Source organism: Pongo abelii, chromosome 8 (genome assembly GCF_028885655.2).
Source record: "Pongo abelii isolate AG06213 chromosome 8, NHGRI_mPonAbe1-v2.0_pri, whole genome shotgun sequence".
NCBI classification, from domain to species: domain Eukaryota; kingdom Metazoa; phylum Chordata; class Mammalia; order Primates; family Hominidae; genus Pongo; species Pongo abelii.
In genome coordinates, this window is record NC_071993.2 from 130,225,519 (window position 1) to 130,243,261 (window position 17,743).

The following is a 17,743-nucleotide window of genomic DNA, read 5'->3' on the forward strand; positions in this document are numbered from 1 at the left end:
GCATTTGCACCGGGGCTGGGCGGGCGCACCCAGAGCCGGGCGGGCAGGAACCCCTGCGCAGCCATCCGGTGCCCGCATGTCCCTGGCGCGGAAGGGACGGCTCACCAGTCTCGGCGCCCCCTCCCCCTAGATTCCCTCCCCGCCCCTCCCCGCTGCCTGCCTGCTGCACCACCTTCCACCCAGATCACCCAGATCGTCTCTGAAGGGAGTTCTTGGTTTCCTTCGATTTCTTATGAACCCAGGATGGGCAGCAAAGAAGATGCGGGCAAGGGGTGTCCGGCGGCCGGTGGCGTCTCCAGCTTCACCATCCAGTCCATCCTGGGCGGGGGCCCCTCGGAGGCACCGCGGGAGCCCATCAGCTGGCCAGCCAGGAAGCGCAGCCTGTCGGTGTCCTCGGAGGAGGAGGAGCCGGACGACGGCTGGAAGGCGGCCGCCTGCTTCTGCCCAGACCCGCACGGCCCTAAGGAGCAGGGCCCCAAGCACCACCCCCCCATCCCTTTTCCTTGCCTGGGTAAGGATCGCACGTCGCCAGTGTGGCAGCGAGCGAGCGCGAGGGGAGGGAGGCTGAGCGCCCCGCCAAGACTCCCGCGCTGGGACCCCTCTGGCCAGAGCTGCGGCAGCCGGGGTTCGGGACCGCGGGGAGAGGGGCGCGCACTGTGGTGCCTCCTCCGCCCGGTGGGCCCCTGGGAGGAGGCGAACACAGACCCGTGCGGGCTTGGGCTTCTTGGGGAAGGTTGAGTTGTTAAGAGAGTGGACCACAGCGAGAGGGACGCGCGGCCGGCCTTACACGCGGCTGTCCTCAATCACTGCACATCTGGTACTTTCTTTCCGGACACGAGGTGGAGATCTGCAAGTCGGGTCTGGGCAGTCTGTCTCCACCGTAATCTCTTTCTGAGTCTTCTTCCTCACTCGCTCCGTATCTCTGCCTTTCTCTCTCTCTCCTCCTTGGAATGATTAGCACTCCAAGATGATTGACAATGGTACATTTCAGAGACGGTTCCTCTTTACAACATTTGACGAAGGGGAGCCCTGCGTTAGTCCTTAGCGTGATTTCCAAACAAACGGCCTGTGAAATGATGCCACCTTATAAAGCTCGATGAACTCTTCCAGCTCAGTTACCACCAGGCAAATTCGCCTTTTAAAACTATGCTAATGTTTCCCCTTCCAGATCTCCTCTCCCTGTTGCCCCTGGCCCGCTCATAAAGGTGGGAGCACAGAGACCCCATACTCCAAGTAGCTGGGTCCGTCTCTTGTCGCTTTTAAGGGACGGGGTGCTGGGTTTGGGGGGCCAGTGAGAGGGATAAGAGGAGGGGATTGGTAAGGTGGGACCAAGACTGCAGGCGCTTGCCAACCGCTTGGTCCCAGGGAGAGCTGGCGGTCTCCGAGGCTCCCCAACCAACTCCATGGCCTTTCTGTCTGCTCTCGCTCCTTAGGTACCCCCAAGGGCAGCGGAGGCTCGGGCCCGGGCGGCTCTGAGCGCACGCCTTTCCTCTCTCCTTCGCACTCGGACTTTAAAGAAGAGAAAGAGAGGCTCCTGCCCGCGGGCTCGCCCTCGCCGGGGTCCGAGCGGCCGCGGGACGGCGGCGCTGAGCGGCAGGCCGGCGCGGCCAAGAAGAAGACGCGCACCGTCTTTTCGCGCAGCCAGGTGTACCAGCTCGAGTCCACCTTCGACATGAAGCGCTACCTGAGCAGCTCGGAGCGCGCCTGCCTCGCCTCCAGCCTGCAGCTCACGGAGACCCAGGTCAAGACTTGGTTCCAGAACCGCCGCAACAAGTGGAAGCGGCAGCTCTCGGCTGAGCTGGAGGCGGCCAACATGGCGCACGCGTCGGCGCAGACTCTGGTGAGCATGCCGCTGGTGTTCCGGGACAGTTCGCTGCTGCGCGTGCCGGTGCCGCGCTCGCTCGCCTTTCCCGCGCCGCTCTACTACCCGGGCAGCAACCTCTCAGCCTTACCTCTCTACAACCTATACAACAAGCTCGACTACTGACCCGACCGCCGCCCCGTGTCGCCCGCCTGCTCCCCGGGCCGCCTCCAGCTGCCCGCAGAGCCGGGCGCGGACTGTACTCTAAGCAGGGCTCCGGAGCAAGGCGACGTGTTTCCAGAAATATGAAGTGATACACCATGTGTATTCATTAGCTCTTATTTATGGCCTCTGCCTTACTTTTTGTTTTGATTATTTCGGGTATTTATCGGCATTCCTTAAGTCAGAGCGCCTGCTTTCTACCTAGACCGAACCAGTACCCTTTGAAAACCATTCGGAGTGGGATGTTCTCAGGTGGTGGTGGGAAAGGGAGATTTGGCCAGACAGGCTGTGGTTGGTAGGGAAAAAAATCAGGAAAACACCTACAAAACCAGGTACACTCCTCCCCCATATATACACCTGTATATATGTACATGCATACACGCTTGGCCAAGCCAGGCTCTCAGAGGCTTTGGACAATTACCAAATTGCTTCTTTTCGTTTCCCTCATCCCGAGGATGGGTAGGGACGAAAAGGGGAGAGTTCAGATCTGTAAATATTTTTAAAAAGCAAAAAAAATAAAACATTTTAAACATCTTTGCTAACTTTGGTGGGATTGGTTGCCCGGCATGATAACGCACGGAAGGTTTTCAGGTTTTTCGGTGGAAAGACTTGCATGCGTCTGCCTGCAGAAGCCTGGCTCGCTCCACGTGGAGGGTGGGACCGGGGTCAAGGGTTAAAGGTCGGGACCTTGGCGCCGCCCAGACTGCACGTGGCTGGAGCTGCCCGCCCACTCTCCCTCCTACGCCCAGAATCGTCGCGCGGGCTGGGGCGCACCCCGGCTGGAATCCAGCTCCAGAGTCCGCGCGGAGAAAGACAAAGACTGGGAGGCAGGCCTCGCCATTTAAGCGATTGCCTTACGGGAACAAGCGAGCCGGGTGCCCAGCGTCATATTCCCGGCACTGGTCTCGCCTTGAGCTTGGCCACAGCAGCTCAGGCTACTACATGCCCTGTGCCGCGCACTTCCTCTCCAGGGGTATAAAGCAGGCGATGGCGCTGCTTGTATCTGGTAAAGCCTCCACTTTGCTCGCCGCGAGCTTGGCGCGACCAGCTTGTCGCTGCGCCCAGCTACCCGGCCGGTGGCAGAGTTATGTGTCTCGCGCGGAGAGGGAACTGGGCGCGGTGAGGCAGTTCTTCGGCTCAGGAGAGATCCAGGGCCCGGGACCAGGCAAAGAAGGTGAGGGAGGCAAAGGCGCTTCCCTACACTCTTTTGTTGTTAATAGTTTGCATTGGTTCAGCGTGTGGCTGGATCACCGGCTAGCACGCTGCCGCTTGCTCTGAATGGAACCGTGATGCGCGGCGGGGGCGCCCACGGACTTCCTCGCCCTGACACCTGCGGCCGCGCAGGGGCTGGGAGGGCGCTGCATCGGGAGAATAGCCGCGGGAGTATCGTGCAAATTGCAGATTCTCGCTCCCGATAGATTGCAGCCACCTGTTCTTGGCAAAACCTCGGAAAAGGAAGCCTGAGCTTGGAGGAAGCCGGTGGTTCAGCACCACCTGGGGCGAGCTCCTCCGGCCTCTGGCTCGGCAGAGCGGATGCAAAGGAGCCTGGAGTCAGCAGCGCTGAGACCCTATCTCATCCGCTAGAAGGAAAACATTTGCGTGTGAGAGTTGACTCTGAGCTGCAAGTCATCGAAATCATCTACATTTGTGAATATATACAGGATATCTGTAAACGTCTATGTGACTCGCAGTATTTTTTGTAAACTGGCCAAACATATTCTATCTCATGTCCATTTTGAGATCATGATTTTTCTTCTCACATTAGATTTCATAAAAATCACAATCTATTCCAAGGTGATGTCAGAAGGATGTTACCCAAGAACACATCTGCCGACACTAAGTTAGTTCAATTACATTTATTTCAACTGAGCTTACATCAGTAAATATTTACTGGGCCCTAGTACCTGCTGGGAAACTATGCTATTGGGTAGTCAGATAAAAGAGACAGTGGATTCGTTTTCTTGTGATTTATTGTATACGTATACTTCGTTTCAATGAAATTCTTTTGCTTCAGATGGCCCTTTTGAAATATTTTCTAATGTTCTTGGAATATTCCACGAAAAAACCAAACTGCGTCCAAAGAACTGCTTCTATAGGAATATTCCATCCATATCATTTTTGTTTGCATTTCAATAGATTACAGTTTTTACAAAAGATCATGGTTTTAACAGTATTGGGTCACTGTATCCTCTGTAGGTTTCCCTTATAGGAAGTGGTTTCTTATAGCCATTTCAGTCACTTAATGACAGTGATTTGTGCCCTTAAAATTTTAGAGAATGATCCTTTTCCAGTTTGTCATGATGTGTATATTTCATTCTTTTTACTAATCCAGAAACTAGCTGTCAACCGTGATCCAACAGTATAATTAGTTCTTAGGAATTCCTCTCTTACAGGTAACTAGGTTTTACACACACACACACACACACACAACTTTGCATTTGGATTTAAATGTTCAGGACTCCATTGTTGCCAGATTTCCTGTCTCAAGACTATCAATTCATTTGAATAATCAGCAAAATCATCAGCCTCCTTTCAGCCTCTAAACTGGATTTAAAAGATTGACGTTTCTTAAAACTCAAATCGAGTCGGGCTGCAACTGCACGCCCAGAGGGACCTGAATCATACACACACTGGATAATGAAATACACTTAGATTTTATTAGTGGGTAATTCATGCTCAGAATCTTGGAACAATAATATAATTAAATAAACAACTGGGAGAAGGAACCAGATAAGTCAGGAGGTAAAATTATTTAGGTAAAGTTAGAATGGAAGTAAGGAACTGCATTTCAAAATTTTGAATTCAGCCGTTAACTTGTGGAAAGAGAAGAGATAGAGAACCAAGTACCAGGACTGGCAAGGAAGGAGGGCAAGAGTCTTTCAGCAGTAATATCATCAATGCAGTAGGCAGAAAAGTTGCTGTTGTATGTATGTTTCTTGTGTCAAGAATCATACAAAGAGGTGCATCCAATTCAGGGTGTGTGAATGCATAAAGATCATCAATACTTTCTCATTAATGTCCCTTAAAAGTTAATCACTTTAACCCCACAATTTTCTCTCACTTCATACAAAATCAAATAAAACAATATATATTTTTCTTTTACAAAAGGCAGTGAAAAAGCAGTTAAAGCATGGATTAAATTGAAATTTTTCAGTGAGCCTTTGACATTCAAGAATAACTCAGTCACTTCATTCTACTGATTAAGTATTGCTTTTCTTTCATAGAGATAAAATAATTTGTCATTACTCAAGCAACCTTCTTGATCCTCATTTCTAGAGGATTCTAGAAAACAGCAAATGGAGCACACTGAGCCTGCAACTTTGGGGAGTGGCAGGACAGAGTGGAAGGGGAGAGGCTTGTAGCTGTCGTTTCAGGACCCTTTAAAAAACAGCTCTAAAAGAAGTGGTGGGAGCTTTAACACATTGCAGAGTACTGTCTCCCAGGCTGTTCACCCTTCTGAAGGGGGGTTCCTCGAGGGCAAAGGCTGGTCTGATTACATGCATCTTTCCAGAGCCTCTCACCAGGCCTGGCGCCAGTGGAGGCTCAATAAATGTTTGTGGAAAGATGGGGTGGAGAGATAAAGCATAATATAAATATGAATGGGTTTCTTCAGCAGAACTTGAGACAATGGGAAATGGGAGACCCTGGTTTATAGGTGGAAATTCCAAAGAAATGAGAAAAAAAAATCAAGGCAAAATAATGCAGTTGATAGAGCAAATATTTCCTTCTCTACATCAACTTTTGGTTAGCTTCATGGGCGTGTGCACGCCCAGGCATAGGGAGAAAACTTTAGCACTATAGAAGTATTGACCAAAATGGGATTCTTGTGTTTCAGAGACTAACTTCAAGAGGAGGGCGCCATGGACAGAGCTGTAAAGATCTTTCCCGCTTTCTATTAAGAGGGCGGGCAGAGCGTCAGCCCCTAGAAAACTACATTTTCCAGAATGCCATACGCGGGCGGGAGACGGCGCGAACAGAGCCTTGGCGCGATGCTCCTTGGGAGGTGTAGTTTCCACGCCTCCAGCTCGCACGCCGATGCCTCAGCGCAGTGGTAAAATGAGCCCACGTGATCGGAAAAGCAGCGGTTTCCCTTTGAGCCGGAACAGGATGACTGGGTTGACCGATGCTCGGCAGCTGAGCAGACCAATCGGTCGCCTAGACTGAGACGTTGGCGTTTGAAATCAGCCAATGGCAGGTCTACACTGGAGCTTCCTCTCCGCCTCCTTCGCCCAGCCTGAGAGTGCTCTGAGGAAAGCAAGGAGGCGGCGGCGGCGGCGAGCGGCGAGCGGCGAGTAGTGGAAACGTTGCTTCTGAGGAGAGCCCAAGGTAGGGAGGCGAGGCGACGGTGTGTGGGAGCGGGCTCTCCAGGGACTTCCCGGGTCCGCAACTGGCAGGGCCATTCGATTCGCAGGGGATCCCGTTTCGTTTCTATTGTTTTCCCTTTATCTTTAGGAGTGCCCGGGGCGACGGGACCCGGGAGAGGGGAAAGGGAACAGTCTGGGGTCCGGGCATCGCTGCGGGCCGGGCTGGGTTTAGGGGGACGGCGGTGCGGGCTGGGCCGGTTTGGGCGCGGCGGGGGCCGGGTGATGGGGCGAGTCTCGACCTTGGCGGGCGAGTGCTCGGCGCAGGCGCAAGCGCAGAGGCTCCTCGTGGTCATTCCCTCGGCCCCTCCCTTTGGGGGTCCCCCAATGCCAGGCTATCAGTGCGCAGCCCCAGCCCGCGGGACCCCTGGGGACTCTGACTGAGCGCCTGTTCTGCAGATGACCGGTTCTAACGAGTTCAAGCTGAACCAGCCACCCGAGGATGGCATCTCCTCAGTGAAGTTTAGCCCCAACACCTCCCAGTTCCTGCTTGTCTCCTCCTGGGACACGTCCGTGCGTCTCTACGATGTGCCGGCCAACTCCATGCGGCTCAAGTACCAGCACACCGGCGCCGTCCTGGACTGCGCCTTCTACGTAGGTGCCCTCCCGCCCCGCTTCTGCCCTCTTACTGTGTTAACGATTCTCCATGTTCGGAGCGTTTCTTTTCCAGTGTTGGGTAGAGGCGTCTGTCGGTGGGATTATTTGGACAATTCTTTAGCTTTTCAGGAGCACCTACCTTGAACCGGTACCGTTTTGGGCTGAGGACATGCAGACATTGGAAACTCCGTCTCCCCTTTCCGTTACAGGCTTGTGGAGTAACTCTGTAAACTTCCTGAACATATGATCATTATATTTGCAACAATACTGTTTTGGCTGCCGTATTGAAAGGGACCGTTTAGGGGAAATGTATGTTTACCCTGAGCTAGCGTGTTGGCTAGAATAAAGCAGCCCTCCTTTAATTTCCTGACACAGGAGTTTAGTGACCACTTGCTTTTGATGCTGTTTTTTGGTTTGTTTACCGTGAATAGTTGAGCCCAGTGCATATCCCGAGCGTAAACTGAACACTTAGTTGTAGAAATAGGAATGTTGAAACCCTTTCAAAAGTTCTAGTTTTTAAATGGTTCAAAACTATTTTATAGGATCCAACGCATGCCTGGAGTGGAGGACTAGATCATCAGTTGAAAATGCATGATTTGAACACTGATCAAGGTAATGTGACCATATCTTTACCAGTTTGTTTTCTTGGCTAGTGTTCTAAAGTATAAATGTTTATATAGGAAGAGTAGTTCCTAAATTAATTAGTTACGAAGTTGCTTAAGTACAGGTGGCTTGAATTTAGGATTTTTTTATTTAAATGATAACCATTAAGTTACTGATTACAGAATATTATGCATGTATTTTTGCAGTAAAGCCAGTTATGGTCACCATTGTCAGTGTTTACATAAATTGACACTTAAGTATTTGGCCTTTATTTTGTCCTTAGAAGTGGGCTGGATCCCAGACTGGCCAGCGTTTCATTAGGATTTTCCACTACAATGCTGATGTTTTGAGAGTTCAGTTTTCAGAAGCTAATTTAGTTTTCAGAAGCTAAAGGTAGATTTAAAACCTGACAAAAAATAGGCAGTCATGTCTATATTAATTGTGTTTGTTTTAGGTATTTAGCAAAATATGTTTCTGTTGCATTGTTTGAATGAGTAACTAGATGATACATTTCTTTTCAGTTAAGTAATTTCTTAGAGGTCCAGATATGAAATGACTTACTCAGATTTTTTTGGTGACATTGGCACAGTGTAGAGATTGGACTGGAACCCAAATGCATAGAGCTCTCTAGCTGAGCATTTGTTTGCATGTGTATTCATCAGACATAGATATCCTAAGGAGATAGGAGGGTACAGAGATATGACTAGATAGAAGATGAGTTGAGCAACAGGAGAATGGATGGAGGATGGCCACATTTTGTCAAAAAACTAAGCACCCAATTAGAAGAGGCTTTTGCATGAAAGCTACTTTCTTCTGTAACTTATACTGCAGGTATTTGGTTTTGTTTGCCAGTAGCTTACCTTGTGTAATAAGTAAGCTTGTAGGTCTAGGTTCTATTTTTTGAGAAACTTGTAGGGGTAGGGAGAAACACTGAAAATCAAGAAGTTTGCTTTTCAGTGTTTCTCCCTACCCCTACAAGTTTCTGAACAAATATTCCCTACATAGAGAATTAGCTGTTTATTCTGTGAAAGTCACTGCCAAACTTCATGAAATCCTTTTTCTTTCTTGTTTTTTTTTTTTTTTTTTTGAGATGGAGTCTCACTCTGTTGACCAGGCTGGAGTGCAGTGGTGTGATCTTGGCTCACCACAGCCTCCGCCTCCCGCATTCAGGCAATTCTGCCTCAGCCTCCCGAGTAGCTGGGACCACAGGCGTGCTTGGCTAATTTTTGTATTTTTTAGTAGAGGCGGGGTTTCACTGTGTTGTCCAGGATGGTCTTGAACTCCTGATCTCATGATCCGCCCACCTTGGCCTCCCAAAGTGCTGGGACTAATCTTACTGTTTGCAGGTCAGGACCATATATTGTTCATTCCTATATCCTTAGCAGTTGGCACAGATTCTGGTACACAGTAGATGTTAGTTGAAGGAATAAATGAGATATAGTGAGAAGGTTCAAATTGAAAAGAAAGAAAATGTCTATTGAAAATTTGAACCACAGTGGAACCAAGTGGAGTAATGAGAGGACTTTGCTCCCAGTTCTCATACCCTTTAGCCATGTAAATAAGTTTCTTAGCAGCATTGGCTTAATGTTCAACATAAATGTTGTTGATCCAGAAGACCAGAGTTCTCCATTCATTTGTTCATTCAACAGATATTTCTTGAGCTCCTAGCCTGTACCAGACCTTGCACTAGATACGGGCAGAGATAACAGAGTTAAACGTAGTTCCTGGTAGGAAATCTAGAATCAAGTGAGGAAGATAACAGACATGCCACTATGTTAATGTAATCTGAAATTCAAGACAGCCTTTGGTATGTGCCATACTAGTGAGTCATGTGAAGTGTGCACTATAAGGTGAACAGAGAGGAATGGATAACTTTGTAGTCATGGAGAGATTTTTCTGTCTGTAGACATTTCCATGGGGTTGGATGAGGCAAATTCATTACAGTTGAATGAATGTTTCTTTTAATTGTTTATTTTAGGAATCTTTAGTAAAGGTAGTAAGCTAGATGTTGGGGATTTTTTCCCCTTTTTTTTTCCCTATAGAAAATCTTGTTGGGACCCATGATGCCCCTATCAGATGTGTTGAATACTGTCCAGAAGTGAATGTGATGGTCACTGGAAGTTGGGATCAGACAGTTAAACTGTGGGATCCCAGAACTCCTTGTAATGCCGGGACCTTCTCTCAGCCTGAAAAGGTAGGCTCTTTATATTCATTGCAGGAGTTGATGGTTTTGGGGTGATTTTTGTCTTGATACATGATTGTTGACTATGCTTGTTGAATTTAAAGGTGAAAAGTCAACATGGGGGAAAAAAAGTTGACAGTTGGTTTTATAAATCCAACTACATAGAAATGCTTTAATGCAAAAGAAAATTAACTTTGGGATTTTGGGCCAACTTTTATTTGTCAGTTGTTATATTTGCTTCCATGTATTGTTAATGCTTTAAATCGCAGAATTGAGAAGCAACTCGCTGCCTTTTCAGAGAAGTCATTTAGCAGACTGTTCGATTGTCTTAAATTGACACTCAGTCCCAAACCAGAAAATTGGATGGAGCATCACTTATTTTCATTTGTTATCTGAGGTTTCTTTTGAGTTGACTGTTGAGAGGGCAAAATGGGTTATCTTTTCAAGTTCAGTGAGAAAGGTGTTTTATGTTCCCTGGCTTCTACTGTTTGTATATTTATTTTTTAATACTGACAGATGTAGTTTCAAGGTGCCTTAGTGAACAAAGCTTTTTAAAACCAAAACTTTGTGTATTATTCTAACCTTTTGATCTGTATGATAAAAGTGTAATTGAGTATTCCTTCTGTATCCTCATCAGACTTTATCAGGTGGTAGTTAATTTTAAAGATTGATTGTTTAAGCAGTTTAAAGGTATCCTTCACTTGAGTCTATTTCCTTAGCGTAAATATACTATTCAATTCCTGTTAGCCATCATTATATACAATAGTGCATCCAAAGAGCCATTATTTTTGTCACATCATAGTCGAATCTACTCCTGGCAAGACCTTTGTTCAGAATAAAATAATTGCATTGTTTCTAGTTTTGATTTATGGTTGTATGTAACATGTTAAGAACTGTGATAAATTGCTGACAGAATATCATATAATGGACAGCCACACTGAATCAAGCTGCTTATTGGTTCAGCAAGGTTCATTATGTCACTTTTTTTAATACTTCCTTTGATAAATGTATATACCTAGTCAGTAGCATGACAGCGGTTTCACTTGATTTATGATCAGTGGGGATAGAAAGCACTATTAGAAGCTTGTGTGTCACCTATATAGTAAAGATTTAAGATAAAATTCCCAGTATGATTGTACCATTATAAATCGATCTGTTTCTGGATTCTCCATTTTTAAAGTTTGGTACTTTATACGTCTTAGATTAATTTTCATTTTACTGCAAACATTTTGTTTTCTGAGTAAGCTATGATAAATCTTAACATTTCTGACATTTAAATCTGCTTATATTAAAGCTATTGTTTTGAATCTTAATTTTAATTCCTTATTTTTCCTTGGTCACATTAATTGTTGAATTTTAAGGCCAGATTCTAGAGAGGGATGGGACATGGCATTGTTAAAGCTAACTTGGTTCTTCAGCTGATGGTATGTGGTTAACATACTAGTGATTATTAACATATGGCTTAAGTATTGAATGTTGAAGAGACATCTTACTTTGCCATGGGGCCTCTCTACATTTTTTATGGCGGTTCTTCAGGTTTGAAAATGCTAAGTCAGATTAGAGTTTCTTATTAATTGAAAATAATAGAGCACAGTTGTGAATCGCAAGTCTAGAGTTTTTAAGAGTGACTGAACATGATCAGGAGAATATTTTTTTGCCACCTTTTTAATGAGTTGGCTACCTCTGTTTTGTTTCCAAGTAACATTATATTTGCGAATAAACCACTAAATGTTTGCTTGTAGGAAATTCTATGGTTTATTTTAAAGGAATTTTTGTGGAAAGTTTAATATTGAAGAAAGACATTGTAAGGGGAAAAATAGGGGATACACTACTTTTAAAAATTTTCCCTAATGTTGAACTTCTATCTTGAATGCGTAGTATTACGTCAGGGCACAAGAATTGCTTTGTCATATGTCAGACCACTATCTTGTCTTTTAATTTTGAGTTTGTATGCCACCAAAGGCTACTAAACATCTAATTAGTGGTGGCTCCCTCACCCTTCCTGGAAAGGCCTATTGATTCCATGTAACAACTGGGGAGAAAAAATCAAGATTTTTAGAGTTGCAAAATGAAATATTCTAAAAGGTGGTTATAGAAAAATAATTTTGAAAATGATTGTTTTATGAAAAGCCAGAAACCCATTAAACTCTACCTTGAATTATTTTATGGCTCTATTATCTCATTTTTCAATTTTCTTTACACTTTTATGTTGTCTCTAAATGAAACATGAAGGCTGGGAAAAATAGTTTAATTTGTTTTAGTAGTGGAGAGAATTAAGACTTCAAAAGCTCCTTTACAGAATTACTTAGAATGTACATTATATGATGCTTGGTGAAGTATGAAGAGCATCATGGATTTGCTATTTTGTGTGAATTACTTGGTTTGAATAGTTGCAGTATCTAAAATTGGTTTGAATAATTGCAGTATCTAAAATTGTTACCTGTGGGGAATTCAGTCAGCTAATTTTTTATGGTCTTATGATCAGATGGGCTTTATTTTGGGGCAAAATGCCATTTTCAGGCAAGAAGGTGATTTTTAGCAAGTTTTGATCTTTTTTAAAAGGTATATACCCTCTCAGTGTCTGGAGACCGGCTGATTGTGGGAACAGCAGGCCGCAGAGTGTTGGTGTGGGACTTACGGAACATGGGTTACGTGCAGCAGCGGAGGGAGTCCAGCCTGAAATACCAGACTCGCTGCATACGAGCGTTTCCAAACAAGCAGGTACTGAACTATACCTCCTCTTCTTTCTGGAATTTGAAAATAATATGATCTTATATTAAAATGATTTGGCGACTAGCCCCTGAAGCCTTCTTTTTTTTTTTTTCAGTAGTGATTTAGAATTTGCTGTTAGGTGTATTCTTCCTTGATATTTTTGACAGCCATGTGTTAAAAGGAAGTGTGTTAACCCCCATTTTAGAGACGACCTTGATGTTCAGAGAGACCAAGTAACCTGCTCGGGAAGTGGTTTGAATAGAGGAGGTCTTCTGATCTTTTGTTGATCCTGGTCCAGGATGCTTCATAGGTATACAGTAATCAAAGAGGGCTTTGCAGATATTTCAATTTACAAAATGCTGAATTAAAATTTATATCTGGATTTTAAGCTTATGGAATTTGCTGTTTTCTTTTTGCCTTTTTGTAACCCTAATGCTCATAGAGTTCTTTCCTCAGTTTGACAATAGAACTTTGATAGTTTTTTTTTTTCTTAAACTCAACTGAGGTTAGAGAGGCAGGGCCCCTCTTATGACTGACTCTTGATGTACAGGGTGGGTCACCTTCCATCATTGCTAAATGATATTAGCCTGTTTATTAGTGAGCTCCGTTCTCCCTCAAGTCCTTAAAGCTCTAAGAGGAGATGGTGGTGTGGTCAGGTGCAATAGGAATTTTGCAAGAGGAAAAGTCATTAAAAACAGAAGGTGTCTCTGGTATCTTATTGCTGTCCTTTGGTGGTTGTAGAACTTGAAGCAGGTATGTTATTCTCTTTGCTTTTTAACCTGCAAAGGCCAGTACCTCAAATGGTGATCACAGTTCCTTTTTTTAGGAAATTGTAAGTTTCCATTGAAGATAAAAAATTGCAGTTATGTGAAACTTTAGAGATATAAATATGTGATTAAAATATGCTTACATTGTGAACATTATTTTAATGCCATTATATCTAATATTTTCTATAGGATTATTTTTACTTTGTAATGGAAGTTAAAAAGTAGGATTTTACTGACTTATTTATTTCTTCATAAACAGTTTTCAGGAATCTTTTTCATACCTTGAAGGATTAAAAAATCACAGATGTCATATTTGGTGTGTTATCTCTTATTTTTTAAGATACTGTCATTTCAACGAAAGATGAAAAAACGTTTGAAATTGTAAACCACTTTTGAATGTCCCTGAAAGTCTTTGTGCAAACCTGATTTGCTATATTAAATGCAAGAAGTAGTATGACTGAGATGGAAGACTGGTGTTCTAGTTGATTTGGATTATTGATGCCCCCAATGAAGGAAACACAATTCTTAACAGTTGTTCGTGATGAAGAGGCACAGAACATAGAAGAATATATTTTAACTGAGGGAACAAACTTGAGTCTGCTGGGCAGGACAACAGGACAACAAATAAGCGACACTAAAACACTTTAAAATTTTCTTTAGGTTTGATGAAATAAGTAGACATTTTTTATTGTAATGTGCAAGGCCCTGGTACCTGTGAGGAAAGCATGTGATGACAGTCTTATTTTCTTTTTAAAGTCGTCATAGCTATGTTAGTACAGCCTAAACACTTCATTAAAGCCTGCTGTACTTCTCATTTCTGAAATAATCACTCTTTAGTGTGGGTTGAATTTGGGAATTAGCACCTTGTTTTTGGAAGCTGGAATTTACCATTTTCTTCCTCTGGTTCTCTCTTGGCAGGGTTATGTATTAAGCTCTATTGAAGGCCGAGTGGCAGTTGAGTATTTGGACCCAAGCCCTGAGGTACAGAAGAAGAAGTATGCCTTCAAATGTCACAGACTAAAAGAAAATAATATTGAGCAGATTTACCCAGTCAATGCCATTTCTTTTCACAATATCCACAATACATTTGCCACAGGTAAAGTATGGCATGCTGACCTATATTTAATTATTATATTATTTGGTGCTTGCTTTTTATGGTATTTAGTGAAAAAAAGTCTGTACAGTGCTTTAGGGAAATGTAACTTCTATGACCTTAAAAATTAACTGTTAAGAGAATGGTTATTTCTGTATCTGGTGTTAAGCACCATTTTAACTGTTTTCAAATTACTTCCAGGTGGTTCTGATGGCTTTGTAAATATTTGGGATCCATTTAACAAAAAGCGACTGTGCCAATTCCATCGGTACCCCACGAGCATCGCATCACTTGCCTTCAGTAATGATGGGACTACGCTTGCAATAGCATCATCATATATGTATGAAATGGATGACACAGAACATCCTGAAGATGGTATCTTCATTCGCCAAGTGACAGATGCAGAAACAAAACCCAAGTGAGTATGCTTCACCTGTATTTGAGCCTTTTCTTGCATTCAACCCAGGATTTATTAATTTTTCTAAATTCATGAATAGCATTGTTGATGCCTGCTCGATATTACAGCTGACTGTAGGGTTGGAGTTGATGTTATCATGTTCTCCCAAGCTTTCAATATCCGTAGGTTGATAGACGTCTGATGGATAAAATTGTGCCTAGTTGTTTTGTAGAGAAGAATGTCAAACTCTCATTCTTCTTGAATAGGCTCTATTATTTGAATCTCTGGAGTTATTACCAGCTCATTGCTTCAAAATTAAGTTGAGGAATTCAAGAATAATTTATTTTAGTAAATTCTATTTAAGATGTTTAAGAATTTGAACTGCCAAAAATCTTTCCTCTCCACAGAGGTTGTTTCTTTAATATTAACACAAAGTAAGTGACCTTCAGGTCTTATTGGAAACCCAGAGTAATATGGCCTTGCCTGGAATTGCAAATTTCCTTAGTTTTGAAATTTTCATAGATGTCTTTGGTTCTTGGTTGTAACTGTTGACTGAGAAGAGCCATTTACATTTTTTGATACCAACAGGGCAAAGCTTTTTACTTAATTACCTCCACCAGTCTTAAGGGAAATCTGATACTTCAGCATGTGTTAAACTATGAAATACCTACCCCAAGTATCTGCCCAGTTCCCTGTCCCCTCTCCCCAGGCCCTTAAAGGAAGTTTCTCGATACATATTTGTAGAATAACTGAATGTTTTCAGGATTCCTATACTTTGCTGAGTTAAAATGGGTATGGTACCCTTGCTGATTGGTTGAGCCCCTGAGAGGGGGCAGAATATTAAATATTCCATATCAGATATGCTTTTACAGGTTTGACTTTAGAAAAGTCTTAGCATGTGAAGCCTGTTGGATAAAGGGCTGTGTTTGCATTTAATCTGTCACTTTTGTATCTCCTGTCCTGGCTGGCCATTTTGATCTCATGCTGTTCTTTTTTTCTTTTGAACTTGTAGGTCACCATGTACTTGACAAGATTTCATTTACTTAAGTGCCATGTTGATGATAATAAAACAATTCGTACTCCCCAATGGTGGATTTATTACTATTAAAGAAACCAGGGAAAATATTAATTTTAATATTATAACAACCTGAAAATAATGGAAAAGAGGTTTTTGAATTTTTTTTTTTTAAATAAACACCTTCTTAAGTGCATGAGATGGTTTGATGGTTTGCTGCATTAAAGGTATTTGGGCAAACAAAATTGGAGGGCAAGTGACTGCAGTTTTGAGAATCAGTTTTGACCTTGGTGATTTTTTGTTTCCACTGTGGAAATAAATGTTTGTAAATAAGTGTAATAAAAATCCCTTTGCATTCTTCCTGGACCTTAAATGGTAGAGGAAAAGGCTCGTGAGCCATTTGTTTCTTTTGCTGGTTATAGTTGCTAATTCTAAAGCTGCTTCAGACTGCTTCATGAGGAGGTTAATCTACAATTAAACAATATTTCCTCTTGGCCGTCCATTATTTTCTGAAGCAGATGGTTCATCATTTCCTGGGCTGTTAAACAAAGCGAGGTTAAGGTTAGACTCTTGGGAATCAGCTAGTTTTCAATCTTATTAGGGTGCAGAAGGAAAACTAATAAGAAAACCTCCTAATATCATTTTGTGACTGTAAACAATTATTTATTAGCAAACAATTGATCCCAGAAGGGCAAATTGTTTGAGTCAGTAATGAGCTGAGAAAAGACAGAGCATATCTGTGTATTTGGAAAAATAATTGTAACGTAATTGCAGTGCATTTAGACAGGCATCTATTTGGACCTGTTTCTATCTCTAAATGAATTTTTGGAAACATTAATGAGGTTTACATATTTCTCTGACATTTATATAGTTCTCATGTCCATTTCAGTTGACCAGCCGCTGGTGATTAAGGTTAAAAAGAAAAAAATTATAGTGAGAATGAGATTCATTTCAATGTAATGCACTAAAGCAGAACACGAACTTAGCTTGGCCTATTCTAGGTAGTTCCAAATAGTATTTTTGTTGTCAAACTTTAAAATTTATATTAATTTGCAAATGTATGTCTCTGAATAGGACTTGGACCTTTCCTGAGATTTATTTTATCCGTGATGTATTTTTTTTTAAATTCTTTTGATACAGAGAAGGGTCTTTTTTTTTTTTAAGTATTTCGGTGAAAACTTGGTGTAAGTCTGAACCCATCTTTTGAAATGTATTTTCTTCATTGCAGGTCCACCTAATCATCCTGTGAAAGTGGTTTCTCTATGGAAAGCTTTGTTTGCTTCCTACAAATACATGCTTATTCCTTAAGGGATGTGTTAGAGTTACTGTGGATTTCTCTGTTTTCTGTCTTACAAGAAACTTGTCTATGTACCTTAATACTTTGTTTAGGATGAGGAGTCTTTGTGTCCCTGTACAGTAGTCTGACGTATTCCCCCTTCTGTCCCCTAGTAAGCCCAGTTGCTGTATCTGAACAGTTTGAGCTCTTTTTGTAATATACTCTAAACCTGTTATTTCTGTGCTGTCTAATAAACGAGATTCAGAACCCTTGAATGTTGGATGTTTTTGAATGTTGGTAATTAATATAATTTACTTAAAAAGGCTTGTGTAAGGCAAAACTCGTCATCACAGTCATGTTGGGGGATGACATTTTACCTTTAAGTCCACTCTCCCTCGTCTAATTGTCTCCTCTGATGTGCGTTGGGGATTCAGTCCTGCATAAAGTGATTTGTTGGAGTTCAGCCATTTCCCTCATGCCCCCTTGTGCCCTCTTGGTGGATCAGCAGGGCCTTTGAGCCAAGTGTGCAGCTTCACTCAGGATGGGCAGAGACTATGTGGCAGCCTCTGGGGACCTTTTGGCTCAGTGCTCTCCTACTAGTGCCGGTGCAGTAGTGCTTAGGTAGCTTGTGCATCCGTGTTGATGTAGTCATAGTCCACACGGAGCCAAATAACAGACCCTTCTGTACTTAGCCATCAAATACTAAATCACAGTGAA

At 43.2% G+C, this 17,743-nt stretch overlaps 2 protein-coding genes across 3 annotated transcripts; both read left to right on the plus strand.

Annotated features, from left to right (window-relative positions):
* On the plus strand, positions 1–2,557 carry HMX2 (H6 family homeobox 2). Its single transcript, XM_002821234.3, has 2 exons — positions 1–511; positions 1,434–2,557. Exons 1-2 carry the CDS (start codon positions 244–246, stop codon positions 1,985–1,987), a joined length of 822 nt encoding a protein of 273 aa, XP_002821280.1. The 5' UTR covers positions 1–243; the 3' UTR covers positions 1,988–2,557.
* A 3,551-nt stretch (positions 2,558–6,108) lies between these two features.
* On the plus strand, positions 6,109–17,301 carry BUB3 (BUB3 mitotic checkpoint protein). Of its 2 annotated transcripts, none has more exons than XM_009245877.3 (8): positions 6,109–6,349; positions 6,784–6,978; positions 7,524–7,593; positions 9,627–9,778; positions 12,329–12,487; positions 14,164–14,341; positions 14,540–14,756; positions 16,979–17,301. In XM_009245877.3, exons 2-8 carry the CDS (start codon positions 6,784–6,786, stop codon positions 16,986–16,988), a joined length of 981 nt encoding a protein of 326 aa, XP_009244152.1. In that variant the 5' UTR covers positions 6,109–6,349; the 3' UTR covers positions 16,989–17,301.
* Positions 17,302–17,743: the final 442 nt, after the last annotated feature.

Excerpts from the sequence above, each read along its gene's own strand:
- HMX2 (XM_002821234.3), top strand. The coding sequence starts at position 244 with ATGGGCAGCAAAGAAGATGCGGGCAAGGGGTGTCCGGCGGCCGGTGGC. Across the intron at positions 512-1,433 it reads CATCCCTTTTCCTTGCCTGG|GTACCCCCAAGGGCAGCGGA; the intron begins GTAAGGATCGCA and ends CTCGCTCCTTAG.
- BUB3 (XM_009245877.3), top strand. The coding sequence starts at position 6,784 with ATGACCGGTTCTAACGAGTTCAAGCTGAACCAGCCACCCGAGGATGGC. Across the intron at positions 6,979-7,523 it reads TCCTGGACTGCGCCTTCTAC|GATCCAACGCATGCCTGGAG; the intron begins GTAGGTGCCCTC and ends ACTATTTTATAG. Across the intron at positions 7,594-9,626 it reads TGATTTGAACACTGATCAAG|AAAATCTTGTTGGGACCCAT; the intron begins GTAATGTGACCA and ends TTTTCCCTATAG.